The 25,233-nt window shown below is 26.1% G+C and overlaps 1 protein-coding gene and 1 pseudogene across 1 annotated transcript; both read right to left on the reverse strand.

Moving 5' to 3' along the window:
* Positions 1–3,976: 3,976 nt before the first annotated feature.
* LOC114127908 (small ubiquitin-related modifier 2-like) lies at positions 3,977–7,975 on the reverse strand. The gene is made up of 3 exons (XM_027992271.2): positions 7,424–7,975; positions 6,359–6,469; positions 3,977–5,498 (listed from the first exon to the last, which is right to left on the reverse strand). The coding sequence occupies exons 1-3, from the start codon at positions 7,433–7,435 to the stop codon at positions 5,361–5,363; spliced, it is 261 nt and encodes an 86-aa protein (XP_027848072.1). The 5' UTR covers positions 7,436–7,975; the 3' UTR covers positions 3,977–5,360.
* Positions 7,976–13,898: 5,923 nt separating this feature from the next.
* On the reverse strand, positions 13,899–14,634 carry LOC126548863 (uncharacterized; annotated as a pseudogene).
* Positions 14,635–25,233: the final 10,599 nt, after the last annotated feature.

Below are 25,233 nucleotides of genomic sequence, written 5' to 3' on the forward strand. Positions count from 1 at the left end.
AATGCAATATTCCTCATGAGTTGTTCATACAGCCATACTGTGGAATACAAAAAAAAATCTAAAAATATTTAAAAACATTTTTTTTTTTTTTTATAGAAATTTGAGTTTGTGCCTATAATATTATGTAAATATAACTAATAGATATATATATATATGATTTTTAAATCTTTCATTGACTAAATCTATCAATAATTGTACCAATTTATTTTATAATAATATTAATAATATATCTAAAGCTGAACAACAATACAGGGGCGTTATTTTTTTGCAATTGCCCCCCCCCCCCTGGACATTGTTGAATGTGATTCATGTATAGGTGTTTTCTTATTTTATTATAATTAATAATTATATCTTAATCAATGAATCAAAAATTAAAAATACAGTGCATATTTTTTCTTGGGCGGAAAATGTATTTATTCACCAGTTCTTAAATTTAGTCAATAATAAAGTAAATTTACAATGAAAGCAAAATCTTGATAATAAAAAAAGTATGTCGGGTTGACAACAATCTTGCTGTTCCTATATAGCTTACAAGATATTTGTCAAACCAACTAAAAATATATAATTGTTAACAAGACAGAAATAGGTAGGTACCAATACTACCAACAATAAATGCATTATATTATTGACAAATATAATATTATTATTTAACACGTAAAAATTAAAATTGTTATTTAAATATATTTACCAGTATAACATTGACAATTATATTCTATCATATCACCATAATAATAACCTTATATAGACACATATTAACAGTGTATAAAAATATTTAAACTAATTATGAGGTATCAAAAATTAAATTGTACCACACAGATTTATTTTCAAATTAAACATGTAAATAAATTAGAATTTTTTTTAAAAACTTTTTCGTTCCATTTCAAGACCATTGTTTATATTTTTGATATGAAAGGTACAATATATTAAAATAAAATCACCTCGATAAAACATCATAATATATATTTTATAATTTTACTTTTATTTCACTTTCACATTCTAATGCCTAAATTGATTTTAAACTTAGTTATAAGCTTATAACTAGAGCCCGGATTTGTATGTTTTTGCATATTTTTTCCTTTTCACTTTTTTATATTTTTGTTAATAATCTTCACGAATCACACTAATTGGAATTCACTGTTAAATTTTTATTTTGTATATTTTTGCATATTTGACCGTTAATGCATATTTGTCTATAAATGCATATTTCAATAAATGCGCTGTCGCAAAAAAAAAATTGGCCGTTAGAACGTGGAATTAGCGACATTGTTTAATCTTAATTTAAAATACGTATTATATGTAAAATATATTTTATACATTAGAAATAGTTCATCTGATGTAATCTAATCGTTATATCGTCGTTATCGATGTAATACATTTAATTTTATAATACCTATAGGCTCTAGTTGTTATATATAGTTATAATACCTAACTATCAAGACCCAATTATTTTAAGCTCTTTTAAATTTGTCTCAATAACTTCAGTTGATTGTGAACGATCACTTTCGATATACAAACATTTATTAACAGATAGACGGCATAGTTTTACCAAAGAAAAACTTGAATATCATTTAATAATTAATTTTAACAATAAAGAATAAAAGCACATTTTATTTTATTTTTAAACAGTAATATTTATGTAGGTATTTATTTATACGCGTTCTTATTTATACATTTATATTTCATTGTATTTTATTATCTTATATTTTTTTCATAAGTAGGTACTTATTACAACTTTGAAATTTTAAGTATAAATTTTCTAAATGCATATTTGTTATATATATTAATGAATTTTGCTGTATATTTGTTACATATTTTAATGATGTTTACTGCATATTTGTTGCATATTTTGATACTTTTTACTTTTTAGTGCATATAAATCCGGGCTCTACTTATAATCCATATTTTAATTTTTTTTTATGAATATATATACATATTTTAGATTCTGAGCAGACCGATAAATGTATTGATTTTACAATGATGTGTGATTTGTTGATTTGTCTATGTTCACAGTAACTTACTGTATAGTCTATTTTGTTGTATGTTGACCCGTTTGCTCGACGAAAACCGGTCGCAGTCGTGCAGAATCACGAATCCCGTCATGATTCTGTATGCACATTGTTATAATTCTGTAACTATGACGAGCATTGCCGATTGCCGAACACCACCGACTAGGTCACCGGCTCAGTATGCATTCGCGGAAGTGGATAGACTTGCGGCGAATAGACTATAGCAATTATTCGATAAAATACTTCAATTTTCATTTTGAAGGAGATTTTGGATTGTAAGTGGATTTAGTATGTACTTTAAAGACGTAAAAATTAAAAATTATCAGTAGGTACTTATTTTAATAACCGAGAAAAATAAACACAAATTTAAAAAATTGGAATTTCTAAGGAAATTTATAATATTATTATTAAAATAATTGTTTTATTACTATCAACCATTGTCAATAAAATGTACCTAAACAATCTCTCAAAATCATTTTTCATTGTATACAATGCATTATAATTCAATAAAATCGATTATGGTTAGGTATTCACCTAACGATGAATTTTACTTGACACTTAAAACACACAACGATGTACCCACTTGCCTATTTTTAGATTCTGAGCGGAGTGAGGAATTATTAAATGTATTGCAAATTTTGCAATAATGTGCGTTTTTGTTTTTTAAGTCTGTGTACAGCATAACTTGTCGAAATAATGCTTCCATTTAAAACTTCAGTAGTGGTTTTCGATGGCAAATTGAATGTCCTTGGTGCATTATAGAAGTCAAAAGTAAGAAGTTTCCAACAAATTTAAAAAAAAATCGGTTTTTTTATATTGTTGCAACAATATAAAATAATTTACATTTAACTAAAACTATGGTTTAATCACCATAAATATTTGAAATTTTCACCAAATGTTTATACTAGAGTTTATCTATATACGCGGTTAAATTTAAATATTCAGTTTTCTTTGAGCTATTTATAGACAACTGAAATTTTCGATTTTTTTTTTTTTTTTTTGGAAATATCGATAAAAAAAATTGAAAGATCAAAAACCTTGAACATTTAATACAAGGTGTTATAAGCTAAAAGTCGTTCTTTCTGTAGTTAAAAATCAAAAATCGTTACTCACAATTTTTTTATAAGCGTTTAAAAAGTTCAATTTTTCACGAAATAAGTCAAAATCGTGAAAATTTTCAAGTAATTATGTAGTAAATTCATAAAAAATTTTATATTTATATTTAAAGTTAAAAAATTCAACATAGTTTTCCATAATTGTTCCTACAAATAAAAACAAATAACCTATAGAGAAAACTCTAAGTTATTGTAGGAAAAAATGTTAACAATACCTATCACGTAACAATAAGGATTTTTTTTTCAAACGATTTCCAATGTTAGTATTAGGTATATTCAAAAATTATATAAATCGTAGATACTTGAAAATTTAACCAGTTAATTAGACTGGCATTTTCTTTAGATAATTTAATTATAGGAAGTATATAATTGTCTAGTTCTACAATTTGGTGTATAAAAGTTCAATAAAAAAAGCAATTTCAGAGTTCCGGATAGTTAATATCCTCATTTGTTAATTTAAAGATAAAACATAGGATCGAGTCTTTTCCTTCTATTTACAAGTTTCTAGGTTTACGTTCGGAAAATTTTTTTATGTACAATACTTTCCAAGAATATAGGTATAATAAAAGTTATCAAAATAGGAGGATAATTAGTAACTTAACTAATTATTTAATGATAATCAAAAAGTACGCCAGCTGTATTAGAAAGGCGAGAACTTACAGATGAGCGGATGCTGACTGAGACCATTACCTCACCAATGTTTTAATACGTATGAAATATATTATTATTTTATATTTTACTATAATTGTGCAATCTTCTGAATTAATTACAGCCTGCTGATGTGTACAATGCGCATGGTTATACTTATACCTTATAAGAGAGATAGAAAATGTATTAAATTATTAAACGACAAAATCCTTTTAAAAAGATTTAAGATACTTTTATTCACTGTGATTTTATTACAACTTAACTAATGAATTTATAACATGAATTTTTTGAAACACAGAGGTTCAGCTAGAAATGCGTCGGTCTTTGTGGCCGACTTGGTGACTCGAGGTGGGAATTGCTGGATCATGCTGGCTCGAATGTACGGTCTCGCAGTTACGGACGCTAGTGTCTTATAACAAAATCCTTACACATAACACACCCCCAGAGCCAAACTAGAGCAGTCCCTGTCACTTACTATACTAAAAATAAAATATGCATAATGTACATACACATCTTGTTTCTGCTATTTCTGGCTTATACACATTGGTTTTTTGTTGGGTTCCTGCTGGCAACGTTAAATTTATTGCTCTAAGCCCCTTAGAAGCCTTACTGGTGGTGATAAAAATATCCAATACTCTAGAATCTTGACAGAGATATTTACAGAATAATTAAAGTAGTATAATAGCATACATTAGGACATACAAAATAAAAATAATATGATATAACAATGAGTATAAAATATAAATCCAAAATAGAGATTTACAGTATTTAGTATTTACACATTAGATTTTAACATACAATACGGGTATGTGCCCAATACACAATTAATATTTAATAAAACTATTAGACTAGTGATATACAATGAATAAAAATACTTTTTAGATTTAAGTGAGTAAAAAGGAAGGTTCGAAATTGGCAATAACCATACAACGACAAAGTGGTTCAAATAAACCATAATTAGTAGAAAAGATTGGTAAATTAAAAGTGGTGTGCTGACAAGTGAAGCGAGGAGGGACATTTAAAGGAATTAAAGAAATTAAGTGAGGTGAGTCAATTTGCCCATTTAATAATTTGTAGATAAATTTAAGGTTAGCAGCACGTTTACGATCTGCTAGAGATTCAAGTTTTAGATGCTCCAGTACTGGTTAGTAGTTATAAGAACATTCAATTCTGAGTACATAACTGGCATATTTTAAAAATGTATTTTGTACACGCATAAGAATTATGGCATTTAAAGCAGTAATTACACCGGCGATAATAAATTTTAAAAATCATAATAATATTATAATACATTTAACACATTTTAAAAATTAAATTAAAATAAACATTTTTACAATACTAAAACGAACTAAAAACTTTAATGATAATATCAAAAGGATATTATTAAGCTACAGAAACATGAAAATAATAGTATGAACAAAATTGTTATAGTAAATATTTTATTTAAAATCTGTTTTATATACCTAATAATTTATATAAAAAATATACATTTATTAAAAAATTTTATTGCTAGTTCATAAAAAATAGGCATTGCACAGTTTTGAGGTTTAAAAAGATTAATGGTATGTATATTATATGATTAATAGAATAATTAAAAATAACCACTACCATTCTGCCATTGGAAAACCTCTATAGTATCACCATCGACCAAATTCAAAGAAGTTGGTGTATCAATTTCATTTATCGTTCTTCCATCAAAATTAAATTTAACTTTACTGAAAGCAAGACCCTAAAATATTCAATTTTGAATGAATTAAAAATAATTAAATTATTAAAGTTAAATCAGCACAAAGGCTTAGTTAATACTAATCATATAAATATAATTCAAAATACTAATCAAAAATAACATAATGTTTTTAAATATGATAATTTATCATAAATTTACATCGTACACAAAAAATGTTGTAGTACATCATTTAAAAGAACGCCACATCAGAATTTTTTTTTCACCTCATAAATGTATTTTGTTTAAATATTAGTAAATAGATATACTGTGAACTTAAAGTTGGCATTCTAATTTTAAACTATGTTATAAATACGTAAAATATTAAAATAAAAAAAAAAGAACTATTTCAAAAAAACACAGAGAATGTTATTACTTTTAATAATAGAAGCAAATTGAATTGATAAACAAAATAAAAAAGAGTTGAATAAATAATACTTTGGAAACAATGGAAATGGATGAAACAAATTATACTGACACTAACGAAAATACTGATGAAGATTCCAATTGTGTACCAAATTCAAATACCGCCTTAAATGTATAATGCTAATGAACAGTCACAATTGTAACTTGAGTTACCAGCTCTAGCATTAGCATGTGATAGAATGAGAATATCTGATAAATAAATGTAAGAATAATTAAAACTGATGGCATGTGATTGACAGAATAAAAATTAGGAGAAACACATAAGAAACGCCAAGATCTTAAAATACAAACTGATAAGTAAGAAGTATACGGGGAAGTATACCACATACATAAAAAGTTTTTAAATTAAAATATTTTGTGATAATTTAATCTAAAATTCAGTCAGTAGAACTATAAATTTTACAACTGGAATAAAGTACTTTTGAATAATATTTACTTACACTTTCTTCACAGTAAACATTCATTATTTTTGAAAGTCGAATATGTTTCTTAGTTGTAAAATGGAACATGGTGTTACCTGGTCCAAGTACATTCAAAGTAATGCAATCCACCTAAATACAAAAAAAATTTTAATTAATAATAACTTTGGTTTAAAAAATAACAAAAGTAAATTTGACATCAAAATAGCGCAAACCTAAACAAACATTGTAATTTTGTACATAGATTTCAAGAATGTCAAACAATATAACAATAATGTCAACACACTGTTCTGTACATATATAATATATTATATATACATATAATTATAATATATAAATAATATAATAATATAATAATAAATAAATAAATAAATATAAATATTATATTAAAAAAAAAAAAAAAAAAAATTATAAAATTGTTTTTTTTTCTATAAAAATACAAATATAAATATATTATATTATATTACAAAATATTATATTATTTATGATATTGTATATCTATTTATATTATAATTAACTGATTTGTATGAATTAGATGATTGTGAACTAATTAAATTTAAATTTAATACAATTGTATGCCATCAAAAGTCATTTACCTATCAAGCCAAATATAATCAATTTTAATGATAATAATTCTTTACTGTATAAAGTAAAATAAATTTTAGGTTCGAGGTAAATAGTTTTATAGATAACTACCACCACTTCTAGGACTATAATATATTACATACATTATACATAATGACTTTCAATAACATAAGACGCCAAGGAACTAACTAATCATGATTCTTTTACATTATTAAATATTTATAAAATAAACTAACATATACAGGAATGAAAATAAAATATGTCTACTTATAAGCCAAATAGAATCCACCGATATGATACACTAATTTTATAATAAAAAATACGGAGAGAAAAACGCTCCGTGGTAAGAACAGAATGTAACCTGACGGATCCGGGTAAGCAGCAGAGCGCAGACGCGACCGGTTAGGTTGACACGTTTTGTTATGCGATGTAATTACGAGTTATGAGTTACGATATACCGAAACACATGTTATTTTTTAGCAAACGTTTGTAATTACTTACTGCCGTGTCCATGGCTTATTCTGGATGTTGGTAAAAAAAAAAAAAACAAAAAACGGTGGCTGCTGCCTGCGACAATGAAATTTCGGTGTAAAATTTGTCGATGAAAAGCAGACAGCAAACAATATTCGATATGAAGCACACGTTAAACAAATATGTCACACAACAAAATGGAAGTATCAAGTAACAAGTACCAAAATGAAGTAACCTATCAAGTATCAAACGTGTAAATTGGTAAGGTTCGCGAACACTACAAACCTAATAAATTAAAATAGTTTCTACCATGACGTATCCCTTATTAGGTTGGCTACACCACCGAAGAAAAGACACAAAACCACCGAGTAAAAGGGAAGGGGATATTAAATAGGAAAAAAAAAGTATATTAAGTTATAACTCAAAACTTAGGGGAGGCTTCCAAAAACTTGATGTTTAAACACTTGAAACCCTTAAACGTTGATACATGGCAGTTAAGCTACAATGCCATTTTTTCAAATTTTTTTCTTTTATACATTTATTTCAAGGAGCTAGAAATATAAATTTAAATTAATCATTAGTTTTATAATTATGGACATTAAAATTCATATAATTTGTATTGTTTTTATTGGGTAATTTAATTTATTTATTACATAATACGACTTAATAATTAAAATATTATTATTCACTAATTTTACTAGTATCAGAGCTATTGATTTCGTCGTCGTTGTTTGTTGAATCATTTATCGAAAGCGGATTATACAGGATGATTGATTAAGCGTAAAACACTCATTATTTCCAAAAGTATTCATGTTTTTGAAAATATTTTTTTACATAGTTTCAAATTGTTAAAAAAACAACATTTTTATAAAAAAAATATATTTTTTAATATTTTTTATCCTTATAATTTTTTAAGTTTTTTACTTTTTTGAATGACAACATAGATTTTTAATTTCATATTCCAAAGCAGAATAATTTTTTGAGTATTTTGGTACATAAAAATCGAATTTAGGGTGAGTAGTTTATGAGTTATTCTTATTCAAAGTTTAGACAAGCGGAGTAGTGGACAAACATTTTGCGGGGTAACCCCGTACCACTCCACTCCGGGCAGCTAAATTTTAAATACGTATAACTCATAAACTACTCACCCTAAATTCGATTTTTATGTATCGAATTACTCAGAAAATTATTCTGCTAGTATGGGTCATTTTTATATATTATGAAGAAAGAACAAATTATGAAACTATGACCTTTTACAAAATAATATTATACTACTGCAGAATACCACAGGTGCTTAAATCATTATAATATTAAATTCACAAAACATTATTAAACTATTATAAAATTAATAATTACATTTGCCAGTAGTTGCAGGTATTGTCATACGGCACAAACAAATGAACATATTCCTGCTAAACCTTTTGCAAGAAAAGTTAGAAAGCAACATTCTATAAACTGTTCATCATAAGAAACTGTGGAAGGAAGAATAATGTGATGATAAGCCATAACAAAAATGTCAACTTAATTGTAAATCTTGGTTGGATATACAAAAAAAAACAACAATTTTTTGTGAGTATTGGAATCTTGACTGTCATACTCGAGATCAGACTATACTGCTGCAGCAGTTACACAAAATTAAACAATAATTACTAGGAAAAGAGTTGAGACATCATTGAAAGAAAGAAATTTTACACATAACTACTTTTTTACTATTACTATTACTATTAATGGTATCCGTAAACAAGTTTGCAAAAAATGTTTCTTGACAACTTTGGACAAAAAAAAAAAAATTTGTAAACTAACCTACCTATATATATTAACAATACATCAAAGCGTAAATGAGTATGTTTCAATTGACTTGTTAGGTAGTAAACAAAAAATAAAAGGAATATAATAACCATTCTTTAATCCATGGATAGTGAACATTTGTAAGAAAAATTAAGAACAATATTTATAAGTTCCATCCATATAAGTAGTATCCACTTCATTCATAAATGTTAAATTTGTTTGACATGAAAATAAAATTATACACTTAAGAATTGCTTAATATTAAAAATGACTTACCACTCATAGTTTTTATGTCTAAATTTTCCAAAAATTCGTGTACTTCTTGAATAGTAATGGAATTTACAGGGAGTGTTTTCTGATGATGTTAATAATTCCGTCAATAAATACTTTATGTCTGTTTCATTAAATCCTGAACAATTATTTTGCTGAATTTCTTTAAAAATATTTTTTTTTATTTAACAAATATGTCTTCTCTTGCCTTCCTTTTACAACTTGTTTTAATAATTTGATGATCAATAATTTTTGTTTCATATGGATTATAATTATGATTGATATTGCTATCATGCACATTTTTTATAATCTCGTCATTTTTATTTGTATATAATTGAACACTGCATGATTGAATCACACATTTCCACTGCATTTTTCCATCCAGTTTTATATTTGCAAACGAAAATTTATAATTTTCAAACACTAACATGCGTTTACCTCTATTACATTCAATAAATTTTGCCATAATGTACAAAATAAATAAATTTAAGTACACACGAGACTAATATTATATGAACACGTTACGAACTGTAACATGCACAAACACTAAACACTAGATCAAGTTGACAAACTGATAAAAGAAAATTGCTAATATAAATTAAATATTATAGAACAAAGATAACGATAAAAGATATACTCATCAACTCAGAGTAATTAAATATCACGTTAAAATCTAATTAAAACACTATGCATATAAAATAATTATAAATAAAATTACTTTTACTGGAGAATTTTCTTCCAATACTGACACTCCTTCACACATATCATTTCCAGCAACTACAATATTAGGTTTTTTTTGTAATAATTGTTCAGCTGATATCAACCGCTGTTCACAGCCATCCCATTAGTAGGCAACTAAAATTAAATTTGAATGATTATATCAATACACCACAAAATCATTAAAAAATTATTAAAATACAATACATATAATATAATTATAGTAAGTAAAACTACTTTTACTGGGAAATTTTCTTCCAACACTGACACTCTTTCACACATATCATTTCCAACTACTACAATATTAGGTTTTTTTTGTAATAATTGTTCAGCTGATATCAGCCGTTGTTCACAACCAATCTCAGTAGTAGGCAACTAAAATTAAATTTGAATGATTCTATCAATACACCACAAAATCATTAAAAAATTATTAAAATACAATACATATAATATAATTATATTAAGTAAAATTACTTGTACTTCTGGAGAATTTAGATCTAATACATCTGATAAATCTTCATGAACACAAATGTTTACATGACCAATTGAATACACTTCAGGAGAGTTAATTTTTGCCTGAAATAAAATAAAACACAATGTTTAACATGTCAAAAATTTATTTTATTCAAATTGAATATGATTTTATTTTATTTAAGTAGTATAATTATACATAAATTACTTTTATTCTTCAATGCTATTTAAAACTTACGTTTACCATTCTGGTTACACTGATAATAGGAACAACATTTTTATCTAGTTGTTCTAACTAGCTTTTCTATACATGTAGAATAAAGATTGAGAAAAATGACATGAACACACTACACTATGCCTAGTGATATTATCCAACTTAAGCCCATTTGCAATAATAAAATCATACCATTTGTGTCTTATTGCCAGATTAGAAGGAAACCTAAATAACATTTCAAAGTTTGCTTAGTATACATTCAGTCATTTACAAATCTGGCCACCCTTCAACTGAATAAAGAATAGATAACAGGGTATAAGACTACTTTACCAGGCAACCTTATTTTTTCAATTTTTTTTTTTTTTTTTTGAAATGGGGTGTTTTAACTTGGTCAGAACAATGGTGCTAAAATAAATTGGCGAAAATAATTAATTTTTAAGTTATGATGATTAACAAATATTACTGTATATTGTATCAGTATACACGTTAAATACCTTAATATCATCGGTTTCAACGCCGAGATTAATGATTTCATTATTGCCTTTTTTTTTTTACTGTTTTTAATGTTTTGAATTGTAAAAATAGTACTCTAAAATGTATTTTAACTCAACGCCTACTTGAGGTGGCGTTGCTAGCAATTCGAGGGATATTTTCGATTTGTGGAGCTTAGCGATGAGTGCCGATACACGCACATAACTTAAAAACGTCATATGTCATAACTTTAAAACTAATTATTTCCGCCAATTTATTTTATCACCATCATTTTTAACTCGTTAAAACACCACTTTTCAAAAAAAAAAAAAAATTGAAAAAATAAGGTCTCCCGGTAACTGTTTAGTTAAAAATTAGAGGTACTTACGTGTGGAACGTAATCTTCTTTAATCTGGAAAAATGATTTCTAGACCGCTTACATATATAACAACTTGTCATTGTTTCAGAGATTTAAATTAAATTCAAAAGAATAGGCAAAGTTGAATATAATTCAATAAAATGTAAAAGATTTGTGAAAACACAGCATACACCGTTTACAATGTTTCGTTAATTTAATTAATGTCATAAAGTATCGACTGAAACATTAACATTTAATGCAGTTAATTATAATTTATTGATAACATCAAAGTTGCGTCAATATGATATCAATGTTTGTTGAAGTACAGCGCGATCTTACGAAAAATAGTATCAGTATTGGACTCCTATTTTAAGGGAGCTGAAGCATACCATATTTTAAGGAGTAGTATTAAGGCTTTTCATATTACATGAACATTTTGGCTGTGTCAATGTGTGAAAAGTAAACGAACATTAGTGTGTGTAATCCGTTATCACATTTTTCGCGGCAAAATTTGAATTCTCAGATTTACATTCGTTTATTGAGCTAAATGTATGAAAAAAAATGGTTGCTCCAGCCCCCTTAATGCTCGGTCAAATAGAAAGCGAGCTGCCCGGCGCCCGCGCATAAAATAAATAATAATACCATTGATTATAAATACTATAATTTATTGTAATATATTACTATAATATTTATAATCAATGATATTACACTATGCATCAACTCATCCTATCACGAACTAATGTAATAGTTCTAACTTCTACATTAATTCGTGCATCCTAGTTAGTAGCTTTTACTTTTAACAACCGTTAGCGTATAAATGTTAGATTCTCCATAATAGGTATTTTTATTTTAAATAAAAATAAAATATCCCTATAATGTTATTTACCTATTACCTATACTATGTAAATTGATAATATTATAATGTAACTTATATTTTTTACTTAATTTGTTATATAAATTGGTAGTTTAACAGAAAAAAATGCGAAAAGAATATTTCATTGGTGACCAAAATAGTGTACATTGGTCATTCTAGAATGGCCGAAAAATGATATAAGATTCTAATAATTTGTTATTTTCTTACCTTTGATTTAGTTTCATGTTTTTGATGCTAAACATAACAATAACGGCACTAATAAAAGCATTATTATAATAATCGCGCAAAATAACAAGCGTCTTGAGAGCGTCAGTTTAGTTAGGCGGTCAGCCGACGGCCGGCAGTGACTGGATTCTGAAAAAGGAAATTATTGATGGCGAAAACAATAGCAATAATAATGATAATTCTCAATAACTGCAATAAACACTGTAATGTATATTAGACGTCTAATATACTAATCCATCATAAGACATACATGTGAAGTAAATGTAGATGTCTATGATAAGTCTAAGGTTAGTCTATATGCGCCACTTTTTTAGTCTATTTGAAGACTGATCAAAGTATCTATCATATATCAAGTAGTAGATCAAATTCAAAACTTTTATAAAATCTATAAATAGACATAAATTATACCTAACATTATAAGTAGATACTTACCATAATAGGTAAATATAAAATTATCCTACTTAAAATCATGTATCTACTGTATAATATTAAATAATTATATATATATTATATAGTATTGTTTTTGGTTATATTATAGTTTAGAAAAAAATAATTAAAACACACATTATAATGTATACACATCTAAAAATATATATTAACATACTACTTAAAACAATACCTATAATTTAAATCAAACATACATTTTAATCAACTTTTAACAAATATTTTATAAATAAAATAATATTAATTTTGTTAATCTAAAACAAAATCATACATCAAATAATCATCTCTAACAAACAATGAAAAATATTTTGCAATAAGCTTAAAATATAAATAATTTAATAATTAATCACAAAATTAGGAACTTATAGTAAAATGATATGGTATTACAGTTTTAATGGTTGATATATATTATAATAATTTTTAATCATAATTACATTTATTAAGAATAAATAATATACATTTTCATAGTTAAATGTATCTTGTTAGCTGTTAATAATTAAAATAATATTATGGCTATGGTTAAGTTGCAATTTACTTAATTTTTTGTTTAAGAGTCTGGTGAATTATTTTATTTAAAATTCTTGTCGGAGCTAATCTTAACAAATTTCTAATTTTTGTTTTAACGTCATACTCAGTTGCATCGGTGTGGAAATTTAATACAACATCTAAAAGTTAACAAAAAAGAAAAGAATAATATATAAAAAAATAATTTAGGTATTAGTATAATAATATGTTTAGATTATAATCAATATGAGATTATACCTATTATTATAGAATTAAGAGTTAATTCTTTAAATGGGTTCTTCGCATTGTTCTTTCCATCAAAATTATAATATTGAGCGCATGTATCACTCATTACCGTTCTTAATATAGTAATGACGGTTTCTTGTATACTATTTCGGTACCTACACTAAACCTACTTAAGTGATTTTTCTAAAATTATAAAAGCAAATGCTAAAATAAATTTGAATTAATAATTAACTACTAGCTGGTTGAATAGTTTGATTATTGGTTTTTAATAATTTTTCAAGTAAACAATTAGTGTAGTGTCGCTTTGAATTGTTTTTGCATAAGGTTTGCAATAGTTGATAAATTTACTAAAAATATTGATTTTAAGTTATTACCATATTACTATACAATACCCAGATTTACCATAAAAATTAATTTACCTGTATCATTAAAAGTCATTTCGCCTTGGGATCTTCCATCTTGAGATATTTCTCTTGCTGAACTATTCAACTCAACCGTAATATCATTGTCGTTATTATTTGTATAACCTAAGAAAATATAGAAATTAAAAAAAAACTATATAACTTATTAAATAATAATTATATTAACTAAAACTAATTGTTACCAATATGGTTTTTTGTTGTTTTTTTGTACGTGGAGTGCTATGCCGGCTCAAACATATCATTGTCACTATCATCTGTACAACATAATAATAAAGTTTGGAGTGTCATAAAATGGGCATACAAATTTGGACTTAACATATTTTTTAAAACTAATGGGCCAATATATAAAATAAGCAGTTTAAATTCTGCGCCCTTCCAATGACAAAGTTCAAACAATGCTCTTGGTTTTCGAGCCCATTCCTTTAATTTGGTAAATAGATTACTATTTTTACTACATTCATTAAAATATTCATTCTCAAAATAATCATTTGAACTATTACTACAACTAGTAGTACAATAAATATTAAATTTGTCAAATAATTCGGCATTGGCATGATTAATTTCATTATCAGGATTGGAAGCTACAGTATTTGAAATCACAATGTCCACATTAATAGGTCTTGCTACAGTACAAGTATCACTAACAGCAGAGGCTTGTAGTAATACACGCAGTCTTCGGTTCTTTTGAAATTTACTCAAATTATTTATTTGTTTGTATGGATTTTTCGGCATTTTAGATTAAAAAATAAGATTATAAAATATCTTAAAACCTATACTTACCACTGAGCGTCGTACTGTTGTAATTTTCAAAATTGAAATCAGTAAAGTTGACAATTTGATATGCGAATATTCGACACTAGAAAAAAAAAATAGTCACGTCGAACGACGTCGAACACTAGTCGAGTAATGCACATTGCACACTAAGAATAATATAGGTATTGGAAAGTTACTATTTAGTTTTAGTACGCGTCATTTAAGTTATTTTAAAAATATTATTACATTAACTACAATAATGAATAAATATCATTATAGGTAGGTACTATAATGAATAATGAGTATAATGCGTACTAAAATCAAATGCAATAAATAATGTGATAACGAACGTATTGATATCATAGATATTCATTCTTTAATATCTACGATTGATTTTCACTGAAAAGCGATAGCTGATAAATTTTACCAAAAACGATATAATATATTAAATTTTTAAATTATAATAATTTATATTTTAATTTTACTATAGCCCTCCGTATTATGATATAAATCGATTATTATTTCATATTGCTGATATTTTAGTAGCAGTATAATATACAGAGTTGGCAAGTATAACTTTTGACACAATAAACTAATAGAAAAATAATAAAAGACGTATAAAATAAATTTACTTGGTAAAAACTATAAATATATTCAAACAAGTGCATAAAATGATCCAATTAGGGATATCTAAGATACATCTACGCATATCTATAAATATTCATTAAAATATATAGGTCTAATAAAAGATGCAAAAATTGCATATGAATATAGGCATTCTATATGCGTCTATAATTAGTATGCATGAGATGGTAGACGTTATAGAAAAAAACCTTTTTAACGTTTTTTTACGTTATTTTGTAGACTTATACATAGACGTTTAGACATATCATAGACATCACGTAGACTATGTATGTTTGCAGGTGATTGCCCTGGATATTTTCAATAAATATCTTCTTAATAATTTTGTTTATTACCTACCTATTATATCCAGCGCCACGGTCGTGGCGCGAGCTAAGTAAAAAAAATAAAAGCGGCGGCACGACAGTGTATATTATCTCGAAGCAGGAGTTTCACATTAAAACCGTGTAAATTTCGGTGTTTTTTGTCAGATGAGATAATTAATTATCTACTGAATCAATTTATACCTAGTAAATTGCAAAACATGAGGAAAATCATGCAGATGATCCTTTTGTAAAAATCATAAAAATCGTACTGTTAGAAATTAAGTTATCAAAGGAAACGTGAAACATTTTTAATGAAAAATTATATTGAAATCTGGAATCACGGCGGCCGCTTCTCGCGTTGTCGTGCCGACCGGGAAATAAACACTAATATATGATATGTTAAATAAACATTAATATAATTAATATTAATTAATATATTTATTATTATTTAGGTATAAATGATAAAAATTGGTGATATCAAAACAAAAACCCTCCGTCTAACTCCGTGTAAAAATTAGATAAGTAAAAAAAAGAAGAAAAAAATCAAAAAAAAAAATCATTGTATAACCAAAACATTTTTCGCTTCATATAGAATTTATAAAACCAGTAATTTCAAAGCACTATAAAGATGTGATATCATAAATAAATGCTAAGTAAACTGAATTTAAGTATATTTAGTCTGTTTCGATAATTTATTTACTTGGCGAGGAAATTTTTTACTTCATACGATACAATGATACAATATAAGAACCGTGGCGCTGGATGAATAATTAGACAATAAGACATTATAAATTAAAAATATTACAGTTAACATTTCTATACTAATCAAAATAATACTCTACAACCAATAATAACACTTTACACTGTATACTCTATATTAATACTAAAATTTCCTCGCCAAGTAAATAAATTATCGAAACAGACTAAATATACTTAAATTCAGTTTACTTAGCATTTATTTATGATATCACATCTTTATAGTGCTTTGAAATTACTGGTTTTATAAATTCTATATGAAGCGAAAAATGTTTTGGTTATACAATGATTTTTTTTTTTGATTTTTTTCTTCTTTTTTTTACTTAGCTAATTTTTACACGGAGTTAGACGGAGGGTTTTTGTTTTGATTTAACGTTATTGCATAGGTACCACAATTTGACAATGGTAAATTATCATACATTACGTATATTAATACATTGTGTATTTGTGTACAGATATACGTACATAGAATGTGATTTATCAATATTAAAGGTTAGATATTAATAGAATATGACACAATCATATTCGACTAATAATATTTGTATTAGCTAAATAAATAAATTGGGGACGTAAAAATAAAAATTATAATTCTATAACCGGTAAACATTTTAGATTCTGAACGAAGTGAAGAATGTATTGATTTTACAATGATGTGTGTTTTTTTTTTTTGTTTTTGTGTCTGTGTACAGCATAACTAGTCGAAATAATGCTCCAATTTCAAACTATGGTGGTGGTTTCCGATGTAAAAGTGAATATCCTTGGTGCATTATAGAGGTAAAAAGTTAACATTTTCCAACAGTTTTCAAAAAAATCGAGAAAAACAAAAAAAAAATGACGGAAAAACAGCAATTTTTCCGCAAAACCAGTTTTCGACCAAATCGATTTTTTTTTATGGTTGTAATTCAAAAACTAATAACTGAAAATACTTGAAATTTTCACCAAATGTTAATGTCAGTGATATCTGTATATAGTTAAAGTTTCAAAAAATTTTGACTTTTTTGAGTTATTTATAGACCACTGAAATTTTCGATTTTTTTGAGAAATTTTTTTTAAAGTGTCGATAAAAAATTTTTGGATGACCAAAAAGTTTTGAAAATTTAATACAAGGTTCCTTATGAGTTGTTTTTATTGTAGCTAAAAAAAATTAAAAATCGTTAGTCACAATTTTTTTTTATAAGAGTTAATAGTTCAAATTTTTACGAAATCTGTCGAAAACGCGAAAATTTGCAAGTAATTTTGAAGTTGAAAAATCATAAAATTTTTTCTTTTATAACTAAGTTTTGAAAATTTGGTACAAGGTTCTCCATACATTTTTCTTCAAATATCTGTAAAAAAAACTCTACCGGATTCAGACAAAAAATTTTTATGAGTGTTTGAAATTTAAATTTTTACAAAACCGCGTTAAATAACGGTTTAGCCTCAAACGATTTTTGATATTTGTTATAATTCAAAAAGTATAAGTCGTAGATACTTGAAAATTTTACCAGTTATTTAGATTGGCATTTTATTTACTTGATTTAATTTTCAAAATATTTTGAGTTTTTTTGAGCTATTTATAGACAACTGACATTTTCAATTTTTCTGAAAAATTTTTTTTGAAGGGTCGATAAAATTTTTTTGGCCCTATCAAAATACTTGAAAATTGTATACAAAGTTCCTCATATGTTATTTTTATAGTGATTAAAAAATTATAAGAATACATAGGCACAATTTTTTTTTATTAGCATTTGAAGTTCAAATTTTGACGAAAATTCGTCAAAATTATGAATAGGTATTTGCAAATTATTTGAAGTTGAAAAATCATAAAATTTTTTGTGTTTATAACTAAGGATTAAAAATACAACACTAAGTTTTCCATAAGTTTACCTTCTAGTATCTATAGAGAAAACTTGAAGCATCATTATAGGAAAAATTTTAAGTGCGTTTGAATTTTAAATTTTAACGAAATAGCGTAACGATAACGATTTATCCTCAAACGATTTTAAATATTTGTTATAATTCAAAAAGTATAAGTCGTAGATACTTGAAAATTTTACCAGTTATTTAGATTGGCATTTTATTTACTTGATTTAATTTTCAAAATATTTTGACTTTTTTTGAGCTATTTATAGACAACTGATATTTTCAATTTTTCTGAAAATTATTTTTTTATGTGTCGATAAAATCTTTTTGGCCCTATCAAAATACTTGGAAATTTAATGCAAAGTTCCTCATAAGTTATTATTATAGTGATTAAAAAATTATAAGAATACAATATAGGCACAATTTTTTTTTATTAGCATTTGAAGTTCAAATATTGACAAAAATTCGTCAAAACTATGAATACTTGCAAATTATTTTGTAGGTATATTTCATAAAAATTTTTGTATATAAGTAGCTAAGAGTTGAAAATTTAATACAAGGTTTTTCATAAGTTTAACTTACAATTATTATAAAAGAACTTAAATTTTGTTGTATTCAGGCCATTAAAACATAAACCACCTTTTTCACCAACCACTAGAAATTATATCCTAGGCTGACAAATCATCTTCGTTCAGAATCGTTTTTCGTATACAATGATAACTATCATTGGATTCAAATTTAACACTTCTATAATATATAATAACGATCCATACGGCACCTAATGTACAGCAGAGCGGTACTCACTTGCCCGCATTTTATATATTATATTAATATATTATTAGCTGTTTTGTATTTTTATAGTGAAAATGAAACATTATAATTTATTCACAATGTAATATCGCTTCTGTATCACATAATTAACATCTAGGTAATGTTATTTATTGACATAAAATGTTTATTTCATAGCGCACTGATGTAAAATGTTAATTAGTCGTGTTTTTTGTGTGATCTAAATTCAACATCACAGCAATGTTGTGTAACTCCCATTGTACAGCGGGCCACTGTAATATTGTGATTTGTGATACATCGAAAACATTCGAAACAACTCAATTATTTAAATACTATTTAATAGCGACCAAATTAGACAAAATTTTCCTACAAAAACCGGGAAAACCCCTTTGAAAAATAAGGGGCCCAGAAGGTTTAGTTTGTCCAGGACCCGCAAAAACTGAGTACGGCCCTACCTATAATGAAACATCATTGACTAAAATATTTTACAATAAAATAAATAATTGTATTATTTACTTTCTATTACAATACTACATCATGTAGTAGTCTACATCCATGTACAATTGATAAAAGAATTTGATTTATACGTATTTCTTTGTTACTAATTGCGTATAGCTTCCAATTGATTTTCGCCGGCACATAATGTTGTGTCATCCAATGATTTTGGGTCGTAGACCGTGGTTATGTGATACAAACTTAGTAAATACGGTGTACTAAAAAATATATGTATATACATAATATGTACGCATATAATATGTATTACATATACATATAGGTAGAGAGCCTATATAATATATATTATATTATTATTATATAGGCTCTCTACTTATAGGTATTTAACTTAAATTCATATTATTTGATTCGTTCGAAAATTTATCTTTTGGTGAAAATTTTAGTTTTATACAATATTATCTATAATTGTGAAAAGTTACAGTTTTATATAGGTAATTCACTATCTAAATATTTATAAATTATATAGTTTTCAAATGATGAACTTGTATGTGATAAACTAGTAATATACAATCGTAATTTATATACGTACATTCGTATTATATACAGACATACAGTGGTGTAACAAAAAAATTTAGGCCCCTCCCCGCAAAAATAAAAAATAGGCCGCTAAAATATTGTTTAGAAAGGTATATTAGTTTAAAAACATTAATCTGATATTGATAAATCACTTATTTTAATTAAAATATTGTTATGATATGATAAAAAATAACAATATTTATTTAATACATCACAATTATTATAGGTACTTAATGCTTAATTTACCTATAAATTACTAAATTTCACTGAATTATTTTTTTTTAAATTTCTGCGATCTTCTAGCAATTTTTTTTTTATTTTGGCAAACTTGTCAACTAACATGTGTTATAATTTTATTTAAAAAAATTAAAGTATATATTTTTTGAATTAAGTAATTTGCAAAATATTTAAATATATAATATACAAAATCTATAATCAACGGTAAAGATATACTCATAACGATCTATACACATTACACATGTCACGTGTACTGTCACACTACATACATTTTTAGACCGTCAGTATAACAACTAAGTAATAACAACGCAACAACTCTATTATGTACACAGTCACACAGATGTATAGTGGTCCACATAAGACCACAGATATATATGATGTATATAGATGTATATAATAATATATATGTGCATAAGACTCCGTGCACAGACGCAGAGCGCGCTCTAGGTGTTCGCCTAAACCGACTTTGGTGACGACTAATATTGGTTTACAGATAGCAATTGTGTAATGATAATAATATAATAATATTATTATTATTATTACAGGACATAAATATTATTTTAAAAATAATATTATTATAAAAACACAATTATTATGCTATTATTGCTATTAGCTTAATATTTTTGGATAGAACACGATTGAGAACGTTCTACCTGTTAACTTTTATGCAACGTTGCCGTATTAATTAAAAAAGTTGATCATTTTATAAATTGTTAACTAAAAAATCATATTTAAACTCTAAATTTGAAAAAAACACATCATTGTAAAATCAATACCTACTTTTATTTCTTATTTGTCAGTTTCAGACTTTTTTATTTAAGATTAAAAATAAAAAAAATTATGTTTATTTGCCGGTTTATATGCAATAAATTTTTTTTTCCTAAGTACCTACTTAGTTCCCTTTAATTTTAGTTACCTCATGATGTCCTTAGTTAATTCGAACTCTTTATATAAATTAATTATTTTCCTATTAAACAATAGGCACATAAAAACCGTTATGCATGCGTGTAATGTATATATAACTATTAAACTATAAAAAAAATGTTGATTCAAAATCATAAGTACCATCTCTGAAAAGATAACGGCAACGTGCCAACGTCTCTCGAAAAATTATTTTCAATCGTTTGATTATAAGGTACAAAATATTGTTTCTTTGATCTGCTAACAATCGTTCTCAATCGTATAACACCGATATTTTTTCTGTAATTCAATAGGTAGTAATATTATTTTAATATTTTGGTTATATTGTATTAAAAATATTATTTTAAATTTATAATAATAAAATTATTATAACATGATTATTGTTATAATATTTTTACCCTATTTACTTATTACCTAATAACATTTTAATTTTTTTCTATGTATGATAATAATATTATTTAAAAAATACAATTATTAAGTTATTAAAATATTTTTGGTCTAATAAATAAATTATAGTATATATTATTATACTATACAGACATATAGTAATAAATCATTTTTATTAATTATAGGGGATGGCCACAATAATCGTCATTCGTTGTCAGAATGTTAAATTAAAAAAATAAAAGAACAAATTAAATATTTTAAGCATACCTAATTATATATTTATATAATATAAACAATATACCGTACGTGCCAAACTTGGCGGGCGGGTAAAAAGGGAATGACATAAATTTAATTAATATGATAAAAAAGTAGTTGTCGTAGTGATCGACGCAAGCCGATAACGATACATCAATCTATAATTAAAATAATAGTAAAAAAACGGTAATATACAATACTACAAAACAAAAAAAAGCGGGTAAGTGGCTATCGCTCTGCTGGACATTAGGTGCCGTATGGATCATTGTTATATATTATAAGAGTGTTAAATTTGATATCCAATGATAGGTATCATTGTATACGAAAAACGATTTTGAACTCAGCCTAGGATATCATTTCGAATGGTTGGTGAAAAAGGTGGTTTATGTTTTAATGGCCTGAATACATCAGAATTTACGTTCTTTTATAATTATTATAAGCTAAATTTAAGGAAAATGTCGAATTGAATTTTCAGCTATGACTACATTACATTACATTTTTCGTATATATTATATTATATGACAGCTAGGTAGAATCACATAGGTAATTATGTAAATCGGTAAGAACAACTTGTTATTTTCACCTTTGACCTAGAGCTTAGACTTTTTGTGTTTTTATTATTCATATACACTATTGTAATGAATAATGATTATTAATACCTAGCTTATAGATTATCATAAATTATACTACTTGTATAATTTATCATTATCGTGTATATTATATTAAAATTACTACAACCGAGTGAAATTGTATTGGTTTATTTTTATAACTCAAATAATAAGCATTTATTAAATTTAAGTTTTGACTAAACACCATCAAATCTTTATTTTAATTTTACAAGACTTAAAAAAAACATTTAAATTTTGGTATATATTGAAAAAGTTGCGATTTTCAGTTTTTTGTACTCAAAAATTAATTACGATCATAACATATTTGGAAATAGGTACTAATAAATAAAGTAAATTTTAATCATTTGCAGCAGAGCTTGCTTGACTGTTACATCATCTATAAGAAGTTAAGTCATTATAATAAATGATAAAATTAATTAATTAATTTAATTTTTAACATAATTTATTAAAACGCATAATATCCACGATTAAATAAATATTTAATACGTGATAACGGCTTAGGCCCTTAGGGTATTCTACAGTGTGTTATTGGTGCCTAAATCGACTATGGTACAAACAAAGTACCTATGATTGGAATTTGTTGACGCTCAAAATAAATCCTTTGGTAAGCATGTGACGTAACATAGTAATAATAGTAATAATAATTTAATAACAATATTATGATAACCGATAGGTAAATAGGTAATATTAAAACATGGTCATATGGGTAAGCAAATGACCTTTGCGAACTGCGAATATACTGTTATATGATGCCCAACTCCATTTGTCACTCGGGCAATGTTTACAAATTTTTATCATTTTTTAATCGTTTTGGTATCATGTATCGTGAATTCATAAACTCTATTTCATAGATCTGCCTACCATTAATAGTAAACAATAAACATTTCCCGAGTTGTATATGGCTGACAGCATCATTTCTAACTTCTAAGAAGACGGTCGGCTATCTAGTTATTGTATACTTTATATATATATTATGATATATCTGTGACTAAATCATAACTATTACCTATATTTTTATGTACAGAGATACTCAGATAGTCCAATGATACGAGAGTGCCGGGCAAACCATAAAGTGATATTACTTAAGAGGATGTCAGAGCAAAACGCATTTACGCGAAACCATCTTGTTTATGATTTTCAATAATCTTAGAGTAAAATCACCCGTTACAAAAACGATAGAGAATAATATTTTTGAGGGTATGACATATCGATTTATCCTAGTATTGTCTCAAAACAATTTAAACATCATTTAAATTTACATTTTTTTTTTACTTTGTAAGTCGAATACAAAATCAAATAATAATAAAATACAAAACCGATATGTCATACCCTCAAGAATATAGTTTTTGTAATAGGTGATTTTACTCTAAGATTATTCAAAATCATAAACATCATTTAGGTATCTAAAAAGTCATGAAAAATGAATTTTAGGTGCATAAAGTTTTAATCCATGTTGTGCGTGCATCTGACGTTCTCTTAAATATAATACTCTATAGTCTATGGGATAAAATTATTATAGGTATTCACTGTTCAGCTAACTACCGAGTACTGATAGTATGAACTTGAGCACTTGGCAATCGGTGCATAAATTCCTGATACACAGAGGCGAGTGGCCGGTCTCAAAGTCAAGGCCGGCGTCCCACTCGGTAAAACGGAAACGTACGTAAAAATATTAAAAACATGAAATGTGAGAAAAAACACAAAATTAGGCCAAAATACATATCAAATACATATAACAAGTAAAATTTTGTACAATATAAATTAGTAAAACAATGACTAACGAATCAGATTGTCGTTGCTGTACCAGGGACCTATAAGGCCGATAGTATCGACGACAGTCGACAGGCTACAGGCGTAGTACGTACTACGACGAACGTGATGTTACTTGATTATAATATACAACAATCGGCGAACGACACCGACGGTTTCCTTATTGGTTCCTAGTACTGAATTCAGAGTTTTAGGTTCTGTTGAAATCAGGTTAGGTTACCTAACCTAACCTTGGTGCTACAGGTGTTATTTATTTTTTATTTTATTTTAAACCACACGTTTGAAGTTTTTGTTGGCCTCGCGATTCCCGCGATTCCGGGTTTTGGGTATTGATCATTCTGTCCGGTTCCGTATATTTTTTTTATTGTTAACATAATAGTTATAATTATGAACAGTTTATTATGCAAACAAAATTAAAATTAAGATGATCTAAGGTGGTTATAATCTTATAGAAAATAGAAATTAGGGTCGGGCCACACACAACGATTGAGCCGCAGCTCGCAGCGATTGTTCCACGAGCG

The sequence above is a fragment of the Aphis gossypii genome, chromosome X (genome assembly GCF_020184175.1).
Source record: "Aphis gossypii isolate Hap1 chromosome X, ASM2018417v2, whole genome shotgun sequence".
NCBI classification, from domain to species: domain Eukaryota; kingdom Metazoa; phylum Arthropoda; class Insecta; order Hemiptera; family Aphididae; genus Aphis; species Aphis gossypii.

Coding starts and splice junctions, on each gene's coding strand:
- LOC114127908 (XM_027992271.2), bottom strand. Junction 5,499..6,358: donor ATGTTTACTGTGAAGAAAGT/GTAAGTAAATAT, acceptor TGAATATTTTAG/GGTCTTGCTTTCAGTAAAGT.